General features: G+C 42.9%; 1 protein-coding gene across 2 annotated transcripts in view; it reads right to left on the bottom strand.

Annotated features, from left to right (window-relative positions):
* The window catches only part of ddr2a (discoidin domain receptor tyrosine kinase 2a), a 46,561-nt gene extending 33,079 nt beyond the window's left edge, over positions 1–13,482 (bottom strand). For both annotated transcript variants that reach the window (XM_079648510.1, XM_079648509.1), the window contains exons 1-2: positions 13,001–13,482; positions 1,906–2,055 (exon numbers count right to left, since the gene is read on the bottom strand). In XM_079648510.1, the coding sequence (XP_079504636.1) occupies positions 1,906–2,055; positions 13,001–13,046 (196 nt within the window). In that variant the 5' untranslated portion in view covers positions 13,047–13,482. The remainder of the gene's footprint in view (positions 1–1,905; positions 2,056–13,000) is intronic.
* Positions 13,483–23,565: the final 10,083 nt, after the last annotated feature.

The following is a 23,565-nucleotide window of genomic DNA, read 5'->3' on the forward strand; positions in this document are numbered from 1 at the left end:
CGCCCGAATACTCTTATAGTGTCATAAATCATCTGTGGTGGTCAGTGCGTCCCCAAACTTCATTTGTGGTCAAGTTTTGTAATTTCACTTTGTTTCCTCAGCTTGCTTTGTCTTGTTGTGCTTTTATTATTTCTTTGTTCCCTAGGATACCACCAGGACAAAGAAAGAAGCCTGGCTTCAGAGAGGAAAACTGATAGAGGAAGAAAAGTCGCAAAGTGAGAAAAAAGAAGCTCGGCTCTCATTAAAATCAAAATCTATAATGGTATTGTAGATTTTTGTCTGGATACTGAATACACACATGGATTTTCTACATTTCTATGAAAAACTGTTTGCTATTGATGTTTTAGAAAGCTGTATAGAGACATGTTCACAAAATTGAATATAAAGGCCATATTCTCATTTAAGCATTTGAAGGAAGATCTCAACATCATGCGTGTCTGGAATTCAGGATTATTCTTTTAAAGTTTTATATTAATCAATTAAGAATTTTGATTACAAAAAATATATACTAAATAGTATCAAATCTCCAAGTAGCTAAAGCTCAGTCTATTCAATTTGAAGACCATATATGTATGTGCATGATGTAAAAAGTGTGTACTGTATGTACCTAACCTGTATAAAAACGCATGTGTGTGAACGACGGAGTGGAAACTGAATTTCCCCCTCGGGGATTAATAAAGGTCCATCTTCTTTATCTTCTTCTAAAACCCATTTTTATTGGACTTCAATAATGTAAAATTGGCAAAAGAAGTAAATAATTCAATTGGGGAGGCTGAAAAAAACGAATGTTTGGTATTTTAGCATAACACACGCATGCACAGACACACCTGACCTGAAGGTCACCTTACCCTCTTTATAACAATTACTCCATTGATCAGCGTCACCTCTCTTCTCCTCTCGCTGACTGTTCACATTTCAGAACTGTGAGCTCATACATATTCTTGAATCTTCACAAAACTCTTTTGTGTCAAGTTGGGTTAACAAATAACTTCTAAAAGGTAGAAAAAGAGGCCTCTGTGTGGAACATCTATCGCCTAAATACCACCTAAATACCACCTACATACCACCTAACACCTGCCTAACACTGAGGAACACACACACCACCTCCACCATTCAAAAGCAGGACATGCACTGCAGGGACGGGAATCTTTTCAAAGCTGTAACATGACTCATCATTTCATCAGCTGACCACAACAAACCATAAATTAAGCAGTTGTTACATTTTTCTAAAATATACTTACTGACTACCCCGCCACAATAAAGCAAACAAAGATGAGGAAGCCTGATGCAAGGCATTAAAATAAGAGTCCCATCATTGTACCACTTCTTCTGTTGCTTGCAAAAGGAAGAGTTACACAAAAGAGAGACATTTGTGTGTTGCAGCGAACACTCAAATATTATCTGTTATTAAACGTATTAAGGTAGGTGCTAAATTAATGCAACACAGGAACAAAAATATATTCTTTAGAGGTTGAAGTGAATCACTTCTGCTGGAGTTTTGATGACATTTAGAAAGAGAAGACTCCTTCATTTATATTCTTTTCTTCAACCATGATTATTATTTGATGTGAAAAGGTGTTTAAAGGGAGGAATGAGCCTTAATCACATATAACCACAGCCAAGTTAAACAGTGTATATTAATGGCTTCAGTTGGAAACAGCTGGATCTGCAGCAGAGCAGAGAATACTTTGAATCTGGCATCGCTCTACCAGCAGCTACTTCACACAAAAGGTACATGGAGTTCAAACGTCCAACTCAGGCTCCAACTATGAAACACTTCAAGGAGCTTTTAAGGTACTCTCATGGGCTTTGAGAAACATGGTCAGACTAAGTTTTAAAGTCCAAACCATGATTTGAAACAGTAAAGAGCTATGGTTAAAAGCATAAAAGGTAAAGAGGACTTACTTTTAAGACGTCCTATCCTTTCAGACCATTTGTTCGGAGATGTATTATTCCAGTGAGAGTCAGGACGACTGGATGTTACAATCAGAGCCCTTCTCTCTTGCTCGCCCTCAGACCGTAAGTCGCCTTCACCCGGGCTGATGTAAGAAACCCCTGCACACATAGGAAAAAAATTGAGGGAGAGAAGAGAGAGAGAGAAGAGAGAGAGAGAGGGGGAGGCAAAAAAAAACCTTCACATTCTGTGGATTCTTGGCAGAGTGCCAGAGTCCCAGAATTCCACATGCCGCACATAAGGTTTCAATTAAGTGCGAATCCAACGCTCCATCAGAAAGCTTTCTTCTTCCTCCTGAAAAGAGTCTTTCTTTGACAGCTACAGGCTGAAGCAGCCATAATTCAAGGTAACGTTTGGGGCTGCTGAACTAATTTCTCTGTCATTGTATAACAGATTTATAGAACTTAAAAATGGTTTCTTGCTTCAGTGTTACCATTTTTCAAGGCACCTTGATCTTCAAATGCTGTACATCTGATGATCACATACATAAAAAATACACTTTTAAATACTTTTTTTCTTTAAAACAGCACTTCGTCACAGCACTAATAGCCAAACCAGATGAAAAGTGAAGGGTCCAGTGTCAAAGAGAGGTTGTCTTCTACTGACGTCATAAAGGGTGCCATGATGATGTGGCCTCAACTGTTAGACCAGACAGAAGAAGTGAAAAAGCTATTTTGAAATGGTTTCATTCAAAGAAATTGTTACTTTGAGGTTTTTAATTCTTAAAATGTTTCCTAAATGGCATCTATACTATCTTCCACTATATTCCAAATAACTGGAAGGAATTTATGGATATTATAATCAGGGTGTATATGCAGGAATCCTGAAGTGAGATGTAATACCTTTTAAGACCTTTTTTAAGACCCTTTTCCTACATTTTAAGACCTCATCGCCACTTCGAGTTTTAACCGGTTACATTGGCGACACACTTTACCTCACATTTACTATATCCTATATCACCTTCCTCCTTATCTTCCAACCATTTGGACGCAGACTTGCATTTCCCCATAATGATGTTTAACAACCGGCGTAAACGGACCTTCGCGCACTATCAAGCAGTGAGCGCGCGATGTCCTGTTCAGATGACGTCAAATCCAACGGGATGCCATTAAATAAACTACAAAGAATCACACTACACACCTACGCAATGATTACATTCAGGCAAACTGTAGAATACAACCTCTTTGGACAATTTATATACGTATTGAAAACAAGCTACAAAATGCAATTTACCCTACCTTGGAAAATGCCGTTTAATAATTTTTAATAGCCTTCATTTTCGCTAAATATATTTATCAACTTTTAATACTTTTTAAGACACCCTGATAATCCACTTGAATGGAGATTTTCTTCAGCTGCTTTTGACCATTTTTAGGCCATCTAGCACATAGGGATAATAATGTTGGCTGTTGTTCTGCCAATTAATGGTCCTGAGTGAAATATCTCAACAACTATTCAATGGGTTGAATTGTGAAATGTTTACAGACAGCTAAGGTCCCCAGAGAGGCCTTCTTACATGGTTCATCCCCTGAAAGTTTCTCTAGCGTGGTTGCGTCTTAGGAAGACATTTAGTTTTGAGTGAAATGTTAATACAACAATCATGTTCCCTTCTAATCATTTGTTGACCTCCTATTTTCTCATTTGGTGCAATTCTCAAGGTTTACATTTTTTTATTTCGCCTGCATAAGCTGCCTTTCTGTATGATGCAAATCAGGGTTCCAACGCCTTCTTATACATCAAATGTAAGTAGCCTACTTTTCAAAGACTTTGTAGTTCCCGCATATTCAAGGATCCTACACAAAGATAGTTTGGGTAATTACCTTCATAAGGCAGGTGGTGCGAGTATGAATTAGATATTTCAGCCAGAAAAACGTAGCCTATTTACTAACATGAAATGAAAAGATATCAAAATAGGGGGTGCCAGACAGGTACCCCAAACAAAGAAAATTAAAATAATAATAAGTGGCGACCCTTTTTCGTTTTTGATTGTTTGTTATGTGGATTTGTATTTGTGTTACTGTATGTTCAATAAAGGTGTATTTTTTGCTAAATCTGGAGATAGATGTGTGTGTGGGGCCTGCTCCCTGAGAGCTGGAGATAGATGTGTGTGTGGGGCCTGCTCCCTGAGAGCTGGAGATAGATCTGTGTGTGGGGCCAGCTCCCTGAGAGCTGGAGATAGATTTGTGTGTGGGGCCTGCTCCCTGAGAGCTGGAGATAGATGTGTGTGTGAGGCCTGCTCACTGAAAGCTGGAGATACATGTGTGTGTGGGGCCTGCTCCCTGAGAGCTGGAGATAGATGTGTGTGTGAGGCCTGCTCACTGAGAGCTGGAGATAGATGTGTGTGTGAGGCCTGCTCACTGTGAGCTGGAGATAGATGTGTGTGTGGGGCCTGCTCACTGAAAGCTGGAGATAGACCCTGAAGGACCCCCGAATTGGTGAATGTCTTATAAAGAAATCATGTGAGGAGAATTGACTAAAATACACTTCATTTCTTTGCATTTAGTTGTAAACAACAAACAAAGTCACGAAGCAGTGTTTGGACCAACCTTAGTTATGAGTTTGTTTTAAATACAAACATTTCAATATTAACTGTCACAAAAAATAGGCACATTTTAATTAAATAATGAACAAATATCTCCAATGTGCCCTTTCATGCATTTGAGCCCCTTCCCCTCTAACGTACTCAATGTGTGCAGAGTAGTTACTGCGCATATAACATACATCTCTCCATGGGGGCAATCATCTGACTTTAATCATGTAGAAAGATATCTATGTTTATCTCAGTTTACAGAACAATTACTTAAATAAAAGAGAGAGAGAAAATTAATAAGAATAATATATTATAATCATAATGGCCTGAAGATTGGCCTCGTTACAATGAGAAGCATCTGATAGGAGGGAAAGTATTAATAATTTCATCGACTTTGTGGACGTTACTTTTGAATATGAGTAAGTCATTTTAAAAGCTCTGTTGTAAATAATAATATTATAATGATCACAAAACAGCAAGAAGGGTCTTACAGGTTTGATTGGTTATTTGTAATCTTTATTATACAGACACTTGACAACTGATAGATATATATAACAAGGTATGAGAACACATGATATAACACTGACACCATGAGAGATACAGCAGTTATGAAATGCATCAAACATAAATTACATTTTTTCACATCGAAATAAAAGAAAATCACAATTATTTGATTTGAAATAAAACATCAGTATAAAAACACAGGATTAAAAATAAGGGGATTAAAATCATTGAATGTAAAAGCGATGTTTAAAAGGTTGATAAGTGAACATTTAACAATATATATAAAAACAACACGGAGCAGAGCGGAGCAGAGATCCTAACATCACAAGTCTTTACAAGAAGAGCAAAACACACATATATTTACAATATACAATAATATATTCATACAAAACTAAATATATGTTTATATTAATAAAAATATCTTTATTTACTTTCAACTTTTAAAACCCTTTTTTCTCTGTATTTTGGGATATTTATATTTTGGGGTGTTTATATATTTTATTTACTTTCTGAAGTTTCACCTTTTCCATTTTTTAAATTGTCAAATAATTTATCAACCAAAATAATAATTATAATAATAATGATGTTACATTTTGCCGTTGGTTTTTCTAATCTCTCTCTCTCTGTCTTATTTTATATTTTTTTAAATATATATACAACATAGAATAATATATTTATATTTAATAATATTATAATAATAATAATTAAAGCCTTTTATCCAATTATTATTATTATGTATTTATATTTGTTATTCCCCATTTTGTTTCACCTTTTATACTTTTAAATTGTTAATGAATTTATCAATAATAATATTAATAATAATGATGATGTTACATGTTGCCGTTGTTCTCTGTAACCCCTCTCTCTCTCTGTCTTCATCTCTTGTGATCAGACTCAGATGTTGTGTTTGCATGAATGTCTAACATCCAGTGTTTAAATCCTGTTTCTGAGCCGCTGTATTAAAGAGGACGAGGACAGAGTGAAGTGAAATGAACAGATGCATATGAAGTGTCCCGTGTTCTGGTCCTCAGGGTCACAGTGACTACAGCAACACAGAGCATCAGCAGCAGAACACTGAGCGCTGAGCATCTCATTGCGTAGAAGGTGGAGTGAACCCCAAAGGGGTCTCTGTGCAGGAGGGTTTTGGTGGAAGACTGACACTGATTATTTCTTTCAGGAACTGCACACCAATACTCTCCTGTGTCTTCCAGAGAGACATCAGATATCACCAATCTCCCATCAGTGTCCCAGAGCACATTGCTACTGAACTGATTATAACCTAAAGTAATGGTTCTTCCTTTGGTTCGGTTCGACTTAAAGAACCAAATATGAAGATGACCCTTTTCCCCATCTTTGCATCTGAGAGTGACTTCTTCTCCCCCTGAGAAGAACTCTACAGCAGGGGGGGGGAATTTGGGGCACACAAACAGCAGATATGATTTCACAGGAGTGAAGGTTTTACAAGTGTACAGACCTTTGTTACTTAACGTTACCGATGTTAACACCATAGAGTAGTTCTGGTCCACTACACCCACAGACTGGTTATGTTGTTCTTGGAGATTGTTGAATAACCTAGTCTCCCAATATGGAAGCTTGTCTCCACGGAAACCAGAGACAGGGCACTGCAACACAGCCGTGTCTTCCTCTGAGAGATAGATAATCTCTGGTTCCAGCTGATACTCTACAGGCTTACTGCGAACACACTGCTGTTGGTTCATCAGCAGACAGGTGTATTCTCCGAGGTCAGCTGTTGAGATGTTGGATATACCTAGAGCTGATGTGTTCTTCACCACTTGGTATCTTCCTCTGTCATTGTCCATTACTGATGCCGTATCATCCCCAAAAACTCTGGTCCATATTTTCTGTTCATGTCGATAATCCCGTTTGAGCCACTGGACATCCAGGTGGTCAGCTGCTCGAGGACAAGGCAGGTCTTTTGTTTCTTCACCTTTCATTAATTCAGGCCAGGTCCCTTCTCTGTAAGAACAAACAGTAAGTGTGAAGTTTCTCTCAAGGGTCACTTTGCCCTCAGTCCAGCACTCCTCTTGGTACAGGCCGGAGTCTGAACGGGTCAGGTCGTTGATCTCGTAGGAAGAAGTATCGGCCATGCTGATGAGTCGTTGTTTCAGGTCTTCAGGCACTGAGGAGTTCTGGGGCCAGAGGTCAGAGGTGTTCCACAGGACCAGCTTCTCCTCACGAACAGATCTGGAGATCAGGCAGGAGCCGGCCTCCTCTGGGAGCTCGAAGGTGAGAGAGTCTCTTTCCTCTCGGATGACGATGAGTTCTTCAGCTTGAATGTTGCTGATGAGAGCAAACAGCAGCACGGAGAGCTCTGAGACTGCATCCATTCTGCTCGGAGGTTTCCTCGTGAGTGTTGTGCAAACACTGACACCGCTCACTTATAAGATCTGTATCAACCCTCAGCAACAGCGTCTCATTGGTGGACCGAAAACATGACATCTTTATCTCAACTTCAGTGGAAACTTTGAAGAGTTAAAGTTATCAAGTAATCTCTGTAGAGAGGTGTTCTACCAATGGAAGGGTTGGGGGTTTGATCCTGATGTAAATTGAGCAAGATACCCCGAGCTGCTCCCGATGGCCGTGTGGATGTTAGTTTCCCTGAGCAGTGGGCTCCTTGTATGGCAGCCTCTCTATGAATGGCTGTAAATTGGTTTTGAAATTACAAAATGTACCCATCATTTTCCTCATGCTAGTATAGCCACATAAAAGTATCAAACCACCTGTTAAAATGCACCAGAATACAAGAAATCTATTTTTTTTTTTCATGGTGGGGGATCCCCAAACCCCCCGTTAAAAATATCCCCCCCACATTCAGGATGCTTCCTACGCCCATGCCCAGATGTATTAATAGACCTGGTATGAGCAGCAATACAAGCTATTTTGCTAGGTTCTCCTTCAAATAAATACTTGTTATTATTTCTTGCTGCTACTTCACGTTGCACTTCTTAATACTGTAACAACAATCCTTTGTAATGGGGCAGCTAGTTAAAGAAGAAGCTCAATAAACAACCTAATATTATTTAAAAATAGCAGCTGCAAACATCTTGCTGCTCTGGCTTCCTATGAGACATCACTCAGGCATCTGCAGCATCAACAGGAGGCTGCTGTGTTAGTGTCAGTCCCTCAGGACCCTCTCTAAACTCTTCACTTTGCACACTTTCAACATCACACGGGCAGAAAGAGATCCACGAAGAGAGGCGGAGGGAACGGCAATCTGTGCACCGACAGCCGCCTCCAGGGAGCAAACAAAAAGCATCCAGCAGACGAGACAACTATCTGAGAACCATACCCTTCCCCTCCTCACGGATACAAAAGAGAAATTAAAAAAGGTGCTCTGTGCTTTCAGCTTCACGCCTGCTCAGAAAGCAGCGCTTCCTGTTCTCTGGAGGAAATCCTCTAAAGTAAATGTAGACGTGGAGTTTTTAAGGGGACTAAACTCAAATGACTAACTGCTTAAAACACAAAATATCTGGAGTGAGAGGAGGAGGATCTCAGCAGTGAAGAAGATGATTCTTAACCCTTCAATGCCCGAGTGATGGACCCTACACTCTTCCACAAGTGGGTCTAAAAGGACCCGTATTAGAATAATATGTGTTTTTATGCCATTTTTGTCATTTTGGTTAAGAAAAATCACTTGCATAATATTTAGTATTATGTTTTGGTTCACACTAGAAGTATTTTATATTTAATTTTTCACTATTTATAATTTTAGACATTTTTTTTTTACATTTTGAAAAAGAACGTTTTGAACATATTGTCCCAAAGATCTCCGCTATTCTCAGACCCTCGCAGTATTCCAGTCCCTTTTCAAAACTCATCAATCCATCAATCAATCATCAATCAATGCCGACTTTGATAGTCCTATACCCCCCACCCTAACCTTCCCTTATATTGTAAACCGATGTTGAGTCCTTGAGAAGCCCTATACAAATATAATGTATTATTATTATCCATCCATCCATCCATCTTCTCCCGCTTATCCGTGGTCGGGTCGCGGAGGTAGCAGTTCCAGCAGAGAGCCCCAAACTTTCTTTTCCCTGGCCACATCAACCAGCTCTGACTGGGGGATCCCAAGGCGCTCCCAGGCCAGAGAAGAGATATAATCCCTCCATCTGGTTCTAGGTCTACCCCTTGGTCTCTTCCCAGCTGGACGTGCCTGGAACACCTCCCTAGGGAGGCGCCCAGGTGGCATCCTAACTAGGTGCCCGAACCACCTCAACTGGCTCCTTTCGACGCGAAGGAGGAGCGGTTCAACTCCGAGTCCCTCCCGGATGACCGAACTTCTCACCTTATCCCTAAGGGAGACACCAGCCACCCTGCGGAGAAAACCCATCTCGGCCGCTTGTACCCGCGATCTCGTTCTTTCGGTCATGACCCATCCTTCATGACCATAGGTGAGGGTAGGAACGAAAATGGCCCGGTAGACAGAGAGCTTTGCCTTCTGGCTCAGCTCCCTTTTCGTCACAACGGTGCGGTAAAGAGACTGCAGTACCGCTCCCGCTGCTCCGATTCTCCGACCCATCTCACGCTCCATTGTTCCCTCACTCGAGAACAAGACCCCGAGATACTTGAACTCCTTCACTTGGGGTAAGGACTCATTCCCTACTTGGAGTGGACAGTCCATCGGTTTCCTGCTGAGAACCATGGCCTCAGATTTGGAGGTGCTGATCCTCATCCCAGCCGCTTCACACTCGGTTGCGAACCGATCCAGTGAGTGCTGAAGGTCGCAGACCGATGAAGCCATCAGAACCACATCATCTGCAAAAAGCAGTGGTGCAATCCTTAGTCCACCGAACTGCAGACCCCCCCCCCCCACGACTACGCCTCGAAATCCGATCCATGTATATTACAAACAGGATTGGTGACAAAGCGCAGCCCTGGCGGAGGCCAACCCTCACCTGAAATGGGTCCGACTTACTGCCGAGGACCCGGACACAGCTCTCGCTTTGGGAGTACAGAGATTGGATGGCCCTGAGTAGAGACCCCCTCACCCCATACTCCCGCAGCACCTCCCACAGTGACTCCCTGGGAACCCGGTCATATGCCTTCTCCAAGTCTACAAAACACATGTAGACTGGATAAGCATACTCCCAGGCACCCTCCAGGATCCTTGCGAGAGTAAAAAGCTGATCCGTCGTTCCACGACCAGGACGGAATCCGCATTGTTCCTCCTCAATCTGAGGTTCGACAATCGGCCTGACCCTCCTTTCGAGTACCTTAGAGTAAACTTTCCCGGGGAGGCTGAGTAGTGTGATGCCTCGGTAATTGGCACACACCCTCTGATCCCCCTTTTTGAAAAGGGGAACCACCACTCCGGTCTGCCACTCCTTCGGTACTGTTTCCGACTTCCACGCAACGTTGATGAGACGTGTCAACCATGACAGTCCCTCAACACCCAGAGCCTTCAGCATTTCTGGGCGGATCTCATCCACCCCCGGGGCTTTGCCACTGTGAAGTTGTTTGACGACCTCAGTGACCTCCCCCCGGGAGATTGGTGTCGATCCCCCTTCATACTCCAGCTCTGCCTCTAACATAGAGGGCGGAGTTGTCGGGTTCAGGAGTTCCTCAAAGTGCTCCTTCCAACGCCCTAACACTCCATCAGTTGAGGTCAACAACGTCCCATCCTTACTGTACACAGCTTGGATGGTTCCCTGCTTCCCCCTCCTGAGGTGTCGGACAGTTTTCCAGAACAACTTTGGTGCCGCCCGAAAGTCTTTTTCCATGTCTTCTCCGAACTTCTCCCACACCCGCTGCTTTGCCTCGGCCACGGCTGAGGCTGCTGCCCTTCGGGCCTGTCGGTACCTTGCAACTGCCTCGGGAGTCCCCCGGGATAACAAATCCCTGAAGGCCTCCTTCTTCAGTCGGACGGCTTCCCTGACCACCGGTGTCCACCAGGAGGTTCGAGGGTTACCGCCCCTTGAGGCACCTAGGACCTTGAGACCACAGCTCCCCGCCGCGGCTTCGGCAATAGAGGCTTTGAACACCGACCACTCTGGTTCAATGTCCCCAACCTCCACAGGAATGCCCGAAAAGCTCCGCCGGAGGTGTGAGTTGAAGGCCTCCTGAACTTGGGCCTCCTCCAGACGTTCCCAGTTCACCCGAACTACACGTTTGGGCTTACCAGGTCTATCCAGAGGCTTCCCCCGCCATTCGACCCAACTCACCACCAGATGGTGATCAGTTGACAACTCCGCCCCTCTCTTTACCCGAGTGTCCAAAACATACGGCCTCAGGTCCGATGATACGATAACCAAATCGATCATGGACCTTCTGCCTAGGGTGCTCTGGTACCACGTACACTTATGAGCATCCTTATGTTCGAACATGGTGTTTGTTATGGCCAATCCATGACTAGCACAGAAGTCCAATAACAAACCACCACTCCGGTTCAGATCAGGGGGGCCGTTCCTCCCAATCACTCCCCTCCAAGTGTCTCCATCATTGCCCACATGTGCGTTGAAGTCTCCCAGCAAGATTAAAGAGTCCCCTTCAGGAGCCCCATACAGGACTCTTTCCAGGGTCTCCAAGAAGGCCGTATACTCTGAACTGCTGTTGGGTGCATAAGCACACACAACAGTCAGAGTTTTCCCCCCCATAACCCGCAGGCGTAGGGAGGCAACCCTCTCGTCCACTGGGGTAGACTCCAACAACGAAGCACCCAACCGGGGACTTGTGAGTATCCCCACACCCGCCCGGCGCCTCACACCTTGAGCAACTCTGGAGAAGAATAGAGTCCAACCCCTATCCAGAAGTAAGGTTCCAGAGCCGACGCTGTGCGTAGAGGTGAGCCCAACCAGATCCAACTGGTAACGCTCCACCTCCCGCACAAGCTCCGACTCCTTCCCCCCCAGAGAGGTGACGTTCCACGTCCCCAAAGCCAGCTTCTGTCGCCCGGGTCTGGTCCGTCGAGACCCTCTGCCTTCACTGCCACCCTTCTGGCAGCGCACCCGACCCCATTGCTGTTTCCCGTAGGTGGTGGGCCCGCGGGACGGAGAAGCGGAGGTGTTGCCCACGTCGCCTTTTCGGGCTGTGCCCGGCCGGGCTCCGTGGCAAGCCCGGCCACCAGACGCTCGCCGACGAGTCCTCCTTCTGGGCCTGGCTCCAGAAGGGGACCCCGGGCTTCCTCCGGGCCGGGTATCCTCACTTCGTGTGTCGTCTTTCATGAGGTCTTTTGAACCAATCTTAGTCTGGCCCCTTGCCCTATTATTATTATTATTATTATTATTATACTGACAGGTTTCAGATCTTGCTGTGTAAAATAATCTTCGTGAGAGGTGTCACTTGTGATGTAGTCGGAGGCGTGTGGTGCAGTGGAATGTGCGTTGGTGTTCGGATCAAGGGGTCACAGGTTCAAACCCCACTGTCAGCATGTCTTTGTGTTCCTGAGACACTTCACCCCAAAGTGCTCCTGTGGGGATTTTCCACAGTATTGAGTATGGAAGTCGCTTTGGATAAAAGCATCTAACAAGTAACATGTAATGTGGTCTACAGTGAATGTATTCCTGACAGCAACAGGTGATAAGAATCCAAGGTTCCCATAGGATCATAGGGTCATTGTTGACCCACTTATGGAAGCTTGGGGTAGCAATACAAAAACTACAATTTCTTAAAATGTATCAAATGTAAATTAAAAATATGAATGGCATGATATCCAAAACGTGTTTTATAGCTGGAATATGAAATGGAAAAAAAATGTAATTACAAAGATACTCCAAGAAAACCACCTCACCGGGTAAAAAAAGACCCACTTCTGCATCTAACGGAGCGTCCACACAGCAGCGTGCGTTGACGCTTGGCGTGTCTTAAGCTTGGGGAGTCAACGCGAGCAACGCGACCAACAACCAATCACATGAATCTCCCGCCCCCGACATACAAAGCAAAATGCTAGCATTCCATGCTAGCTATATATACTGTCTATGCCTGCTAGCTGTCCATTAAAAGTTTAAACGAGGTACACTGGATATAAACTCCCCAAACAGGCGAAAACCTACCAGTTTCACCCACTATCTCTGCCACCTCCCTCCATGCCTGGCTCATCCGGTTTTTATCCCGATAGATCAGTGGTCGCCAACCAGTCGATCGCGATCGAGTGTGGTGCGGGTAGATCGCGGACCGTTAAAAAAAAAGTAACAAAAGAAAGAAAAAGAAAATTAAAATAATAATGTTTGAAAAATACGTTTTTAGATGTAAACCTATCATCCACCACCCCGTTAGCAGGTGCCACTTGATTGACGTATATTTGAGACACCTCAATAATATAATACATTAACCGTGCTTTACGTGAACTTCATCATGACACAAGAGAGGACGGCAGGACTGTAATTTCCCGTGTTCAGTGAACCCAACAGAGGCAACACACCAGACCAATCAGAGAGTTGCATGGAAATACACGTGTGCTTGTGTCATTCAAGCTCGGCTCTGTGTGTGTATGGCGATAGCACATTTAGTGTGATAGAGAGGGAGAGAGGGAGTGAGGGAGAGAGAGGGACCGGTGCTAGCGGGGACCGTGATGTTAGCATCTGGTTAGCTAGCTGCACCAACGGACATAAGGAGCCGTTTCCACAACAAGCTGGAGGAGTCCTCTCCTGTCAGACTGAGGGGCTCAGGTGAGCTAAAGGACTCTTGAGTGTTTAGAACAGTTTTGTCACAAATTATTCAAAAGATTATTTCCGCGGCACACCTTTATATGATCATTATAGTTATACAAACAATAAGAGAATAAATGAAAAACAGGTATGAAATAGCCTACTATATGGCAGTAAAACAAGAATACAGTTTAATGTGATTTGTAAAATATCCATAAAGAAAAAGAAAATATGTTTACAGTTCTGTCTCATATGGGTGCTGAGAGAGGTATCCATAGATCTCTTCATGTTGCTCTCAAAGTGCACCAGATTGATGCTTTCAACTTCAATATTTAAAAAAAAATCTTCCCGGGGGAACATCCCCCCGGACCCCCCTTGAGGAGGTGAGGTCCGCCCCCCAATAGCACTTTACCCCTACCTATATGCCGTGAGCTGATTATGGAGCCTTCATTGTAACAGTAATTCAGATGCAATTAGCCTATATAAAAGGCCTCAAATTGGAAGCACTGTCTGGGCCATCTTTTACACTCAATTCTGCAATAGGTAGATCTCGCCTTTCACCTCGGCCGAGGTCGGTGATCTTGGGCTTAAAAAGGTTGGTGACCACTGTGATAGATGAACAGAGACTGATCATACAGCACCGGGTGATTCACTACTCGCAGCATACACGCTGTTTGATTGGCATAAACGGGATTTGATTGGCTGACGCTTCCGTCGACGCGAGCAACGCGTAGCTACGCTCCCCACAATGCAGTTCGGCGAAGCGTGACGTCACCCCATTCAAAGTGAATGGGCAGAAGCGTTGAAGCTTCAACGCACGCCGCTGTGTGGATGGGCCGTAAGGGCCCTATTCTCCTGTAGCGTGTTCTATAGGAGTCAAAGCAGGGGGGTCCGAACCTTTTTCACAAAGGGCCACATACAGATAACTATACGAAGCTCTGGGCCGCTCACTAGAGGTATATCGCCTCATCAGTTAAGTTATAAGTCTGCAAAATTAATCAAATGTAGGTCAATGATGCTTGATATTTGAAAATGTTTCCTTTAGTTAGTTGGCAGCTCATTCCTCAGTGTGCTTATAAAAAGGGGAAATATGAAAGATCAAGCTGGGAGGAGATAAAGTAAATGTGTCTGTGGGAGCAGGTAGGTGTTGGGATCTGATCTCTCCGACCTCCCCCCCCACCCCCACAGCTCCTTATGGGAAACAGCTGACAGCCGAGGGGCCGTTTGCACTTGGAAGCAGGAGGAGGCCGAACACTGGAGAGAAAAAACCGGGATGCTTTCGATTATCGCCTGAGAAAAATTAGAGGTCACGTTGTGTCAAGTTTTCTCAGAGAGAAGGAGTGTTTCCTAATTAGGCAGGCGATGGTTCCTCTCCATCTGCAACAATGTGTGTGCGTGTGTGTGTGTGTGCGCGCGCGCGTGCGTGCGTGTGTGCGTGCGTGTGTGTGTGTGTGTGTGTGTGTGTGTGTACATGACATGCATGCCCTCTGCAGAACAGATCGATGTGTGTATGAATATGAAGGAGGCGGTTATTGGGAGAAATGCTCCTGGAGCAGATAGTGATTTATTAGACGCTCTCTCGCTGTAATCCTCCTCTGTTGTTGTTGAAATTAAGCCTTCAGCCATCAGGAGTCAATATCAGGTAGTATTTTATGTGTTTTATGTGTTTTATATGTTTTATATGCACACATGCTTCACGCAGCTACAGAAAGATCCTTCACTTCAGTAAAAGTAGAAGTATCAGGATACTCAGTTACAAGTAAAAGTCCTGCATTCAGAATGTTATTTAAGTAGAAGTACAGACGTTTTATTAGATAGGTGTAATTAAAGTACCACAAGTACAACACAGTACTCTAGAGATGGGGGAAGTACTCAGGTCTTGTACTTGAGTAAAAGTAGAAGTACTCAGATCTTGTACTTGAGTAAAAGTAGAAGTACTCAGATCTTGTACTTGAGTAAAAGTAGAAGTACTCAGATCTTGTAGGCTACTTGAGTAAAAGTAGAAGTACTCAGATCTTGTACTTGAGTAAAAGTAGAAGTACTCAGATCGTGTTCTTGAGTAAAAATAGAAGTACTCAGATCGTCTACTTGAGTAAAAGTAGAAGTACTCAGATCATGTACTTGAGTAAAAGTAGAAGTACTCAGATCTTGTACTTGAGTAAAAGTAGAAGTACTCAGATCTTGTACTTGAGTAAAAGTAGAAGTACTCAGATCATGTACTTGAGTAAAAGTAGAAGTACTCAGATCTTGTACTTGAGTAAAAGTAGAAGTACTCAGATCTTGTAGGCTACTTGAGTAAAAGTAGAAGTACTCAGATCTTGTACTTGAGTAAAAGTAGAAGTACTCAGATCTTGTACTTGAGTAAAAGTAGAAGTACTCAGATCTTGTAGGCTACTTGAGTAAAAGTAGAAGTACTCAGATCTTGTACTTGAGTAAAAGTAGAAGTACTCAGATCTTGTACTTGAGTAAAAGTAGAAGTACCGGAGTGTAGGAATACTCTGTTACAGTAAAAGTCCTGCATTCAAAATGTTCCTCAAGTAAAAGTAGTAAAGTATTATCAAAATAAAGTGAAAGTAGCAACAGTAAAAGTAGTCATTGTGCAGATTGGTCCATATATGATATGTTTTATAATGATTGATCATGAAAGTGTTCTCAAAGCTGGTAAAGGTGCAGCTAGTTTGAATGACTTTGTAACTGCAGGGTAGCTTGTGAATTTACTCCATGTGGAAATAAAGTCTGATTCAACACTTGATTACATTTCACATCATTCATCCACATCTGTGAAGTAAATAAAGGTATTAAATACATGGAGTGGAGTAAAAGTACACCATTTACCTCTGAACTGTAGTGGAGTAGAAGTACACAGTAGCATAACATGGAAATACTCAAGTAAAGTACAAGTACCTATCATTTGTATTTAAGCACAGTTGTTGAGTCTCTCGTGATAATGCAGTATATGCTCAACACAGGACATTGTTAGGAAACCTTGACAGACACTTGGACTCAAAAGAAACTTTTTTTCAAAAAAAGTCTTTACTTTGGAAAAGTATAAAGTTCAAACAAAAATCACTCCTGAGAGGCAAAACGTAGCAAAGCAAATTACAAACTAAATAAACTTGACTATGGTCACAAAGTACAATAATCTCTTGGCGAGACAAGCTGGCTCTCTAAATGGCACAAGACCAACTGGCACAGGACAAAGGGAGACAGGACTATTTATACATGTAAGGTAAGGGGGAACAGGTAGATACAATCAGGGGCGGGGCAGACGCTGACGATGGCGGGAAAACACACAAAGGTAGGAAGTAAGGGGACCTGAAATGAGAGACAAGAGGTAAGTACAAAAATAAAACAGGAAGTGCAATGACAGGACTAGACAGGTGAACAAAAGGACTTGACTAAACATAAATCTAACCTGGGCTATGAACTAAACGTGAAACAATAACATGAACCTGATTAACATGACATGAATAATTTAGCAGACATGACGGGATGTTACAGACATAGAAGGAGTGAAGGAGGCTGCAGAGCTTCTCTGATTGGCAGTTTAACAAATAATTATTCAAACATTAAAAAGGTTCCACTGAGCTGCCATCTGGCCGGTGGGCAGACGGCACTTTTATTAACATTTCTCTTCTCGTCAATAGTTTGTTATAAAGTGTGCGGGTCGATTAAGACGCCGCTGCTGCAGCTTTCCTTCCTGCACGAGGGTTTACTTCATTTATCTGAAACCTTGGTAGGTCACGAGTGTGTGTGTGTGTGGGTGTGTGTGTGTGTGTGTGTGTGTGTGTGTGTCGTACAGTAACACACACATACAAATGTTTTTCCCTGGAGTATCTTCTACAAATATAAATATATAAAGAGTATAAAGATTATCTAATTTCTCCGTGGCTATAAGGACAAAAGGTTCACACTCACCTGCTTCTTATGGACTCTCGTTTGCTCTCATGTGTTTTAATGAGCTTTGTTTTTTAACTACATTTACTCTGAGTGCTTACAAACATAATAAATGCACTTTATTTACATGCTAACATTTACTCTGCACGCACACACCGCATGTCTCCTCAAGTTGCTGAATGTTCTCTAAATGCTGCATGTGTTGTTGCTGAACATGTTTCTTCTGAAAGTCCCGTGGTCTTTCAGGTTCAGGTCGTGATCTTTACATCTTGTCTCTGTTGCATCATATTAAATGTACGTGTGTAAAACCCCCTAATTCATCGACGCAATCATCTCGTACTTTTGCATGCTTGCACTTTTTAATTCATATATGAACCTGACAGTCACTCCTCGGGTCATAAAGTACACATTTTAAACTGGAACACGTTTTAAACATGTGTTTCATCCCCTCATAAGAAACGTCTGTTTCCTCTCCAACGGTGTTACAGTCACTGCCCTCCATTTGAAGTTTGCACGTGTACGTGTGTAAAACCCCCTAATTAATCGACGCAATCATATCGTACTTTTGCATGCTTGTACTTTTGTGTGTGTGTGTGTGTGTGTGTGTGTGTGTGTGTGTGTGTGTGTGTGTGTGTGTGTGTGTGTGTGTGTGTGTTGTGGTGTGTGTGCGAGATGATTGCGTCGATGAAGTAGGGGGTTTTACACACGTACATTTAATATGATGCAACAGAGACAAGATGTAAAGATCACGACCTGAACCTGAACCTAAAAGACTACGGCACTTTCAGAAGAAACATGTTCAGAAACAACACATAAAGCATTTAGAGAACATTCAGCAACTTGAGGAAACGTGTGTGTGTGTGTGTGTGTGCAGCAGTGTTGGGCAAGTTACTTCCAAAATGTAATATATTACATATTATTTATTACTGTCTTTTTAAATGAATAAGTTACATTACAATATTACTGTCTCTGAAATGTAATGAGTTACACTACTTTTATATTACTTTTGAGTTACTTTCACCAAAATAACCTCAAAAGAATGGCTAGGTATTTTAAATGCTAAAATGTAGTTTACTGCAGCTCATCCAGTGAAGGGCGATGTGGTGTAGCATAACAACTGTGTAGGCCCTTAAGGCTACTAACAACTTTTATTACACGGCTTAGTTGAATACTCGATTCTGATAGTAAATTCTTAACATGTGACACGTTGTTAATACAGTACAGACTGCTGTCAAGGACTATAATGAAGGTTGCTAAGGAGGATCAAGAAAGAGAAAGGAAAAGAGGTTAAAAGACGGAGCGCTGGACGTCAGATAAATCACCAGAAGAAGGCAAAGAGGAAGTTAACAATAACAGGACACGGAATGGGCTCTGTAGTGTGTTTAGTATAAGGCCATGTACAGGCCCGGTTCCAGAACAAAAGGACTCAGGGTGCATCTGAGATTACAGGGGGTACAGCAGTAGTAGATTTACATGAGCAATACTGGCCGGCAACAGCAATGAAAAATAGCATTGATGGTCCCCAATGAACAGATTATGGCCTTTGTTATGTTTTGAAAGCAAGCAAGTGAGAACATTTCAAGTGTGTTAAAAGTGCAATCCTGAAATATTTCATCCAGTCCAAAGTGGACTATGGCAAAGAAAAGCACAAAAGCTTCAAAACTGTACTGATAAAACCAACCCACTCTCTTCAGTCTGCGTACAAATGACACAACTTTACACATTGGAAAATGCGTGCAATTGATCATGTCATAACATGATCAACTATGTTACTATCGATTGATTTTAAACTGCAACAGCTCCGTAAAACGACATACGTTAGCTAAGGCTAACATCAATAATGCTAACTGAGCAGTTTACAGTTTACCTAGCAAATAATTTGCACGCGTAAGCTTGTATGTCGACACATGGTGCTGTGTAAAGTGATGCAAAAGCTGAAATCATTTAAAAAACACTGTAAATGTCTTTATTACATTACAGAAAACGGGTTTACCTCGAGGAACTTCGTTTCAAGGAGGGTTCAATGACGTCTTCTTCTTCTTCTTTTAATGGCAAATCGCCTTCTCGAATTGGACTGCGCTGCGTCCAGTGGACCTTTAACGAAATGTGCTATGTGGGAAACACCATATCCCAGCGTGCATTGCGGCTACAACATCCAAATCATCGAGCTTGAACCGGGCCTACGTCTGTTTCCGGTGACTTTATTTTGTTCCTGACGGACGGCTAAAAAGCCCAATATTATAGAATTAAACGAATAAATAAAAACAAGGATAATTGTGTGTTATTGTTGAGCAGATAACAGTGTGTTATTTAGAAAAGGATAACAAATTCGAAGGAAAAAAAGATTAAAAACAATACAGATTTCAGTATTTTGAGGCTCTGAGCCCCATTTCTTTTCTCACGGACGGCAAAAAAAGTCCGACATTATACGATTACAAATAAAATCAATAATCGTGGCTTGATATTGAGTAGTAACATGATTTTATGGACCACACAGCTTCCAGTCTTCTCCGACACGACCGTATCCATTTGCGTCTCATATGCACGCAAAACTCGGACTCAGAACTCAATGGGAATAGTTGGCGTATGATAGGCACGCAAAATCGGACTTTAGCGTATCTATTGCACGCATTTTCCAATGTGTAAAGTCGTGTCATTTATACGCAGACTGAAGAGAGTGGGTTGGATATAACAAATGAGAACATATTGTAAATCAAGGCAAATATGATTTAAACCAGCTCATGGTTTAAAATGGCAAACATTGAAAGGCAAAAGTATTATTAAAACCATGTACTACATCATCACCTTGGTCCCATCATATACTCTGGGAAGAGAATATTTACTGTGCTTGAAAACTGGTATCACATCAACCGTTCAGCTGCAATATTAGCTCGTTGATAAGCTTGGGATATGAGATCTTTTTGTAGCCATTCGTGGTGAAGGCATCTGTGCTATTGTATGCATTATTTTTGACGCAACATTTCTACAGGCATGGCAGAATATGGCACAATTTTCACATACATTTTCTAGCCAGTCTATTTTTCTACCACGAGCTGCAAAATGACCGCCTAACCCCACTGTATAGGCGGGTACTTGTTTAGGTAGCCTATACCTGGGCAGGCTCTGTTTTGCCGTGGTATCCTGGCACCTGCGGGCCGCAGAGGGGCGGCGGTGTTTCGGTCGACGAAGACTGCTGCTCCGGGGGCGAGGGCGGCGAGTCAGACAGTGGCGAGCCGTGACTTTTATACCTAGGCCCTCTGACCCTCCCCTTCCCTCTTATAAAGAAGAGATATTACGTCACAGCGTATACTTCAGCGGAATATCAAAACAGCGGCCCGGGGTGCAAAACGCATCAATGACAGCGACCCTCTACCACACAAAACAACACCATTTATATAAACACCTATAATGAAGGGGCACCCACAGCCAAGTAACAATTACAAATGAATTAAGTCGGCACGGCGGCCCACATTGAAAATGACTTAGGGCTACCTTTGATCATCAAATCACTTAAACACAAAGTCCATCCTCCTGTCCATTTGGATGAAGCACTTGGGGTCATTCAGCTGATCCTTTGCTACTCCAGTTTATCATTGTAACTCAATCTTGAAAATGACTCGGTTAATAATTTTGCAACGGTGTCATCACTATCACTGAAGTGAGCCATCATGAACGAACTTATGCTAATCATAAATCTATCGATCATAAATCTATCGATTAGATTTATGATTCGAAAATAATAAAAGTAGGGTAGACATGTGGATAAACGGCCACTCTGAAACAGTAATGTTGTGAATCGAGTGGCCTGTGTTCATCGTCCATAACATAAGCCTGCCCATACCATAACCCCACCACCACCATGGGCCACTCGATTCACAACATTACCCTAACCCTAACCCTAATCCTAACCCTCACACCAGATACTGACTGGTTTTCGGACCCCCCCAATAAAGCAAAACTGCACGTTTCAGAGTGGCCTTTTATTGTGGCCAGCCTAAGGCACACCTGTGCAATAATCATGCTGTCTAATCAGCATCTTGATATGCCACACCTGTGAGGTGGGATGGATTATCTCGGCAAAGGAGAAGTGCTCACTATCACAGATTTTTTCAGATTTGTGAACAATGAGAGAAATGGTTATTTTGTGTATGTAGAAAATGTTTTAGATCTTTTGAGTTCATCTCATGAAAAATGGGAGCAAAAACAAAAGTGTTGCGTTTATATTTTTGTTCAGTGTATGTTGTGGCAGATATTTAAGTAAGCTTTCTTAACGCTGATGTTTTAATAGCCAGATTGCTCTGAAGATGGGAGGTGATATTCTATTAATGTTCACGTTCACACAGTCGGTGATTTTTGCCGGCCGTCTTTCCTGCAACGGCAGCTTTTCTGTATTTCCTTTCTCCTGTAATATGACTTGATCGCTTTAAACTTCGCACACTGAGCTCTGATTGGTCAGCAGGCAGTGCTTTCACTGAGTTGAGCTCTTAGCCTGCAACCTAACCTGCTCCGGGGCAGGTTAGCCGCACAGCATAAGTTAGCATGGAGATCTAGCCTGCTAAAAAGAGAACCAGCTTCGTAGGACCGGAAACCCCAAGTTTTCCCTGAAGTTAGCCGGCTAAGCAAAAATCCTGCTTCGTAGTATACCCCCCAGGCAGCTCAGAGAGAATCAAAGGAAGGCAGGAAGCTTTGCATGACATTCTTCTGGACGTGTTTCATTGTGGTGATAGTGAGGGTAGTCAATCGTTTTGTTGACAAGACAGTAGTGATGGCCATCTTGTTGACGTGTGTTGTTGTGGGAGACCAGAGATGTAGGCCCATTCCCAAACCGCCCCCTACACCCTACCCCTACCCCTCCGTTTGCGCGTTCACGCGGAGGGTCCGCCATATTGAGGGCTGTTCCAAACCAACGAGTGTGGAGCACTGGAGCGGTGTGGAGGGGGGGTCCTCAAGCCCTCAAACAAGCCCTCAAACAGCGAGTCAGCAGCGGTGCTGACTTGAGACCGGTCTCTACCTGACCGGAGTCACGCTGTGTGTGTCCGTAAGGAAACAAGCTGTTTACAAGTAGTTCCAGCAAACATCCACTGATAAACTGCGATGTTAACAACCTCATGATAACCTCATATGTTTTTAACTTAGGATCATACCTGTGTTTAGTCTAGAAAAAGGTAAGCGTGTGCATTTTATTATAAAGTTGTGTATATTTACAGACTTGCAAAAACTTATAAACTTATAAAGAAGCTTATAAACATCAGGTTTAAAACTAAAAGAGCTTTACAAAAAAGTAACACAATTTAAGATGTTTGGAGTTTTATTTGAGTTATTAATTTAAATTTTTTGTCAAAGAGATGCTGATTTGAAACCGTTGTTACATACAATTACGGCATTTCCTGTTTCTGCCGGAGAGAGGGGAGGCCGTCCCAAAGATTGCTGCTGTATTTACTCCCTCCACCTGACAGGAGGGAGCCTCGTTGAGCTGCGAGTGTGGTTACAGACGGAGTTCACTCCGACACGGAGGGGTAGGGTCGAGGGAGTGGTTTGGGATTGGGCCTTAGTTTATCTTTTAAATATGTGTAATTCGTGGCACAATTCAAACGGGATCGAAAGATAATCTTTCTCTCTCCATTAGGCTTGTTTGAGACAAGCGAGACCTGCGCAGACCTGCGCAATTTCGATCAACGTCTTGCTCGTGCGTTGCATGATGGTTAGTCATTTTGTCAGACTTGATCTGGAGGCTCGCTCACATGAGACGTTGAAATCTCGCGGGACAAAGACGCCCGCGGCCTTGAGAGCGAGGTGCGGCGAGGCGGCGCAGTTCCTCTCCTCGGGCTGCGGAAGCGAAATGCTTGATGGGAAACGACTCGCTGGTATCTCGAGCTGAGCGCTCATTGGTGGTTTTTACCCCGTGCTGCTGATGAAACTCTCCATTGGCTCGGCAAACGTTTGTTGTTGTTTGCTGTCAGTTTTACGTCGCCACTTCCATTCACATTTTTCATCATTGTTCCACAATGTTTATCATCATGAAATTAATATCTATATATGTTATACTATACTTGCACTGCTTAGCGTTTTCATAC

Source organism: Notothenia rossii (genome assembly GCF_949606895.1).
Source record: "Notothenia rossii genome assembly, chromosome: 1".
Taxonomy (NCBI): domain Eukaryota; kingdom Metazoa; phylum Chordata; class Actinopteri; order Perciformes; family Nototheniidae; genus Notothenia; species Notothenia rossii.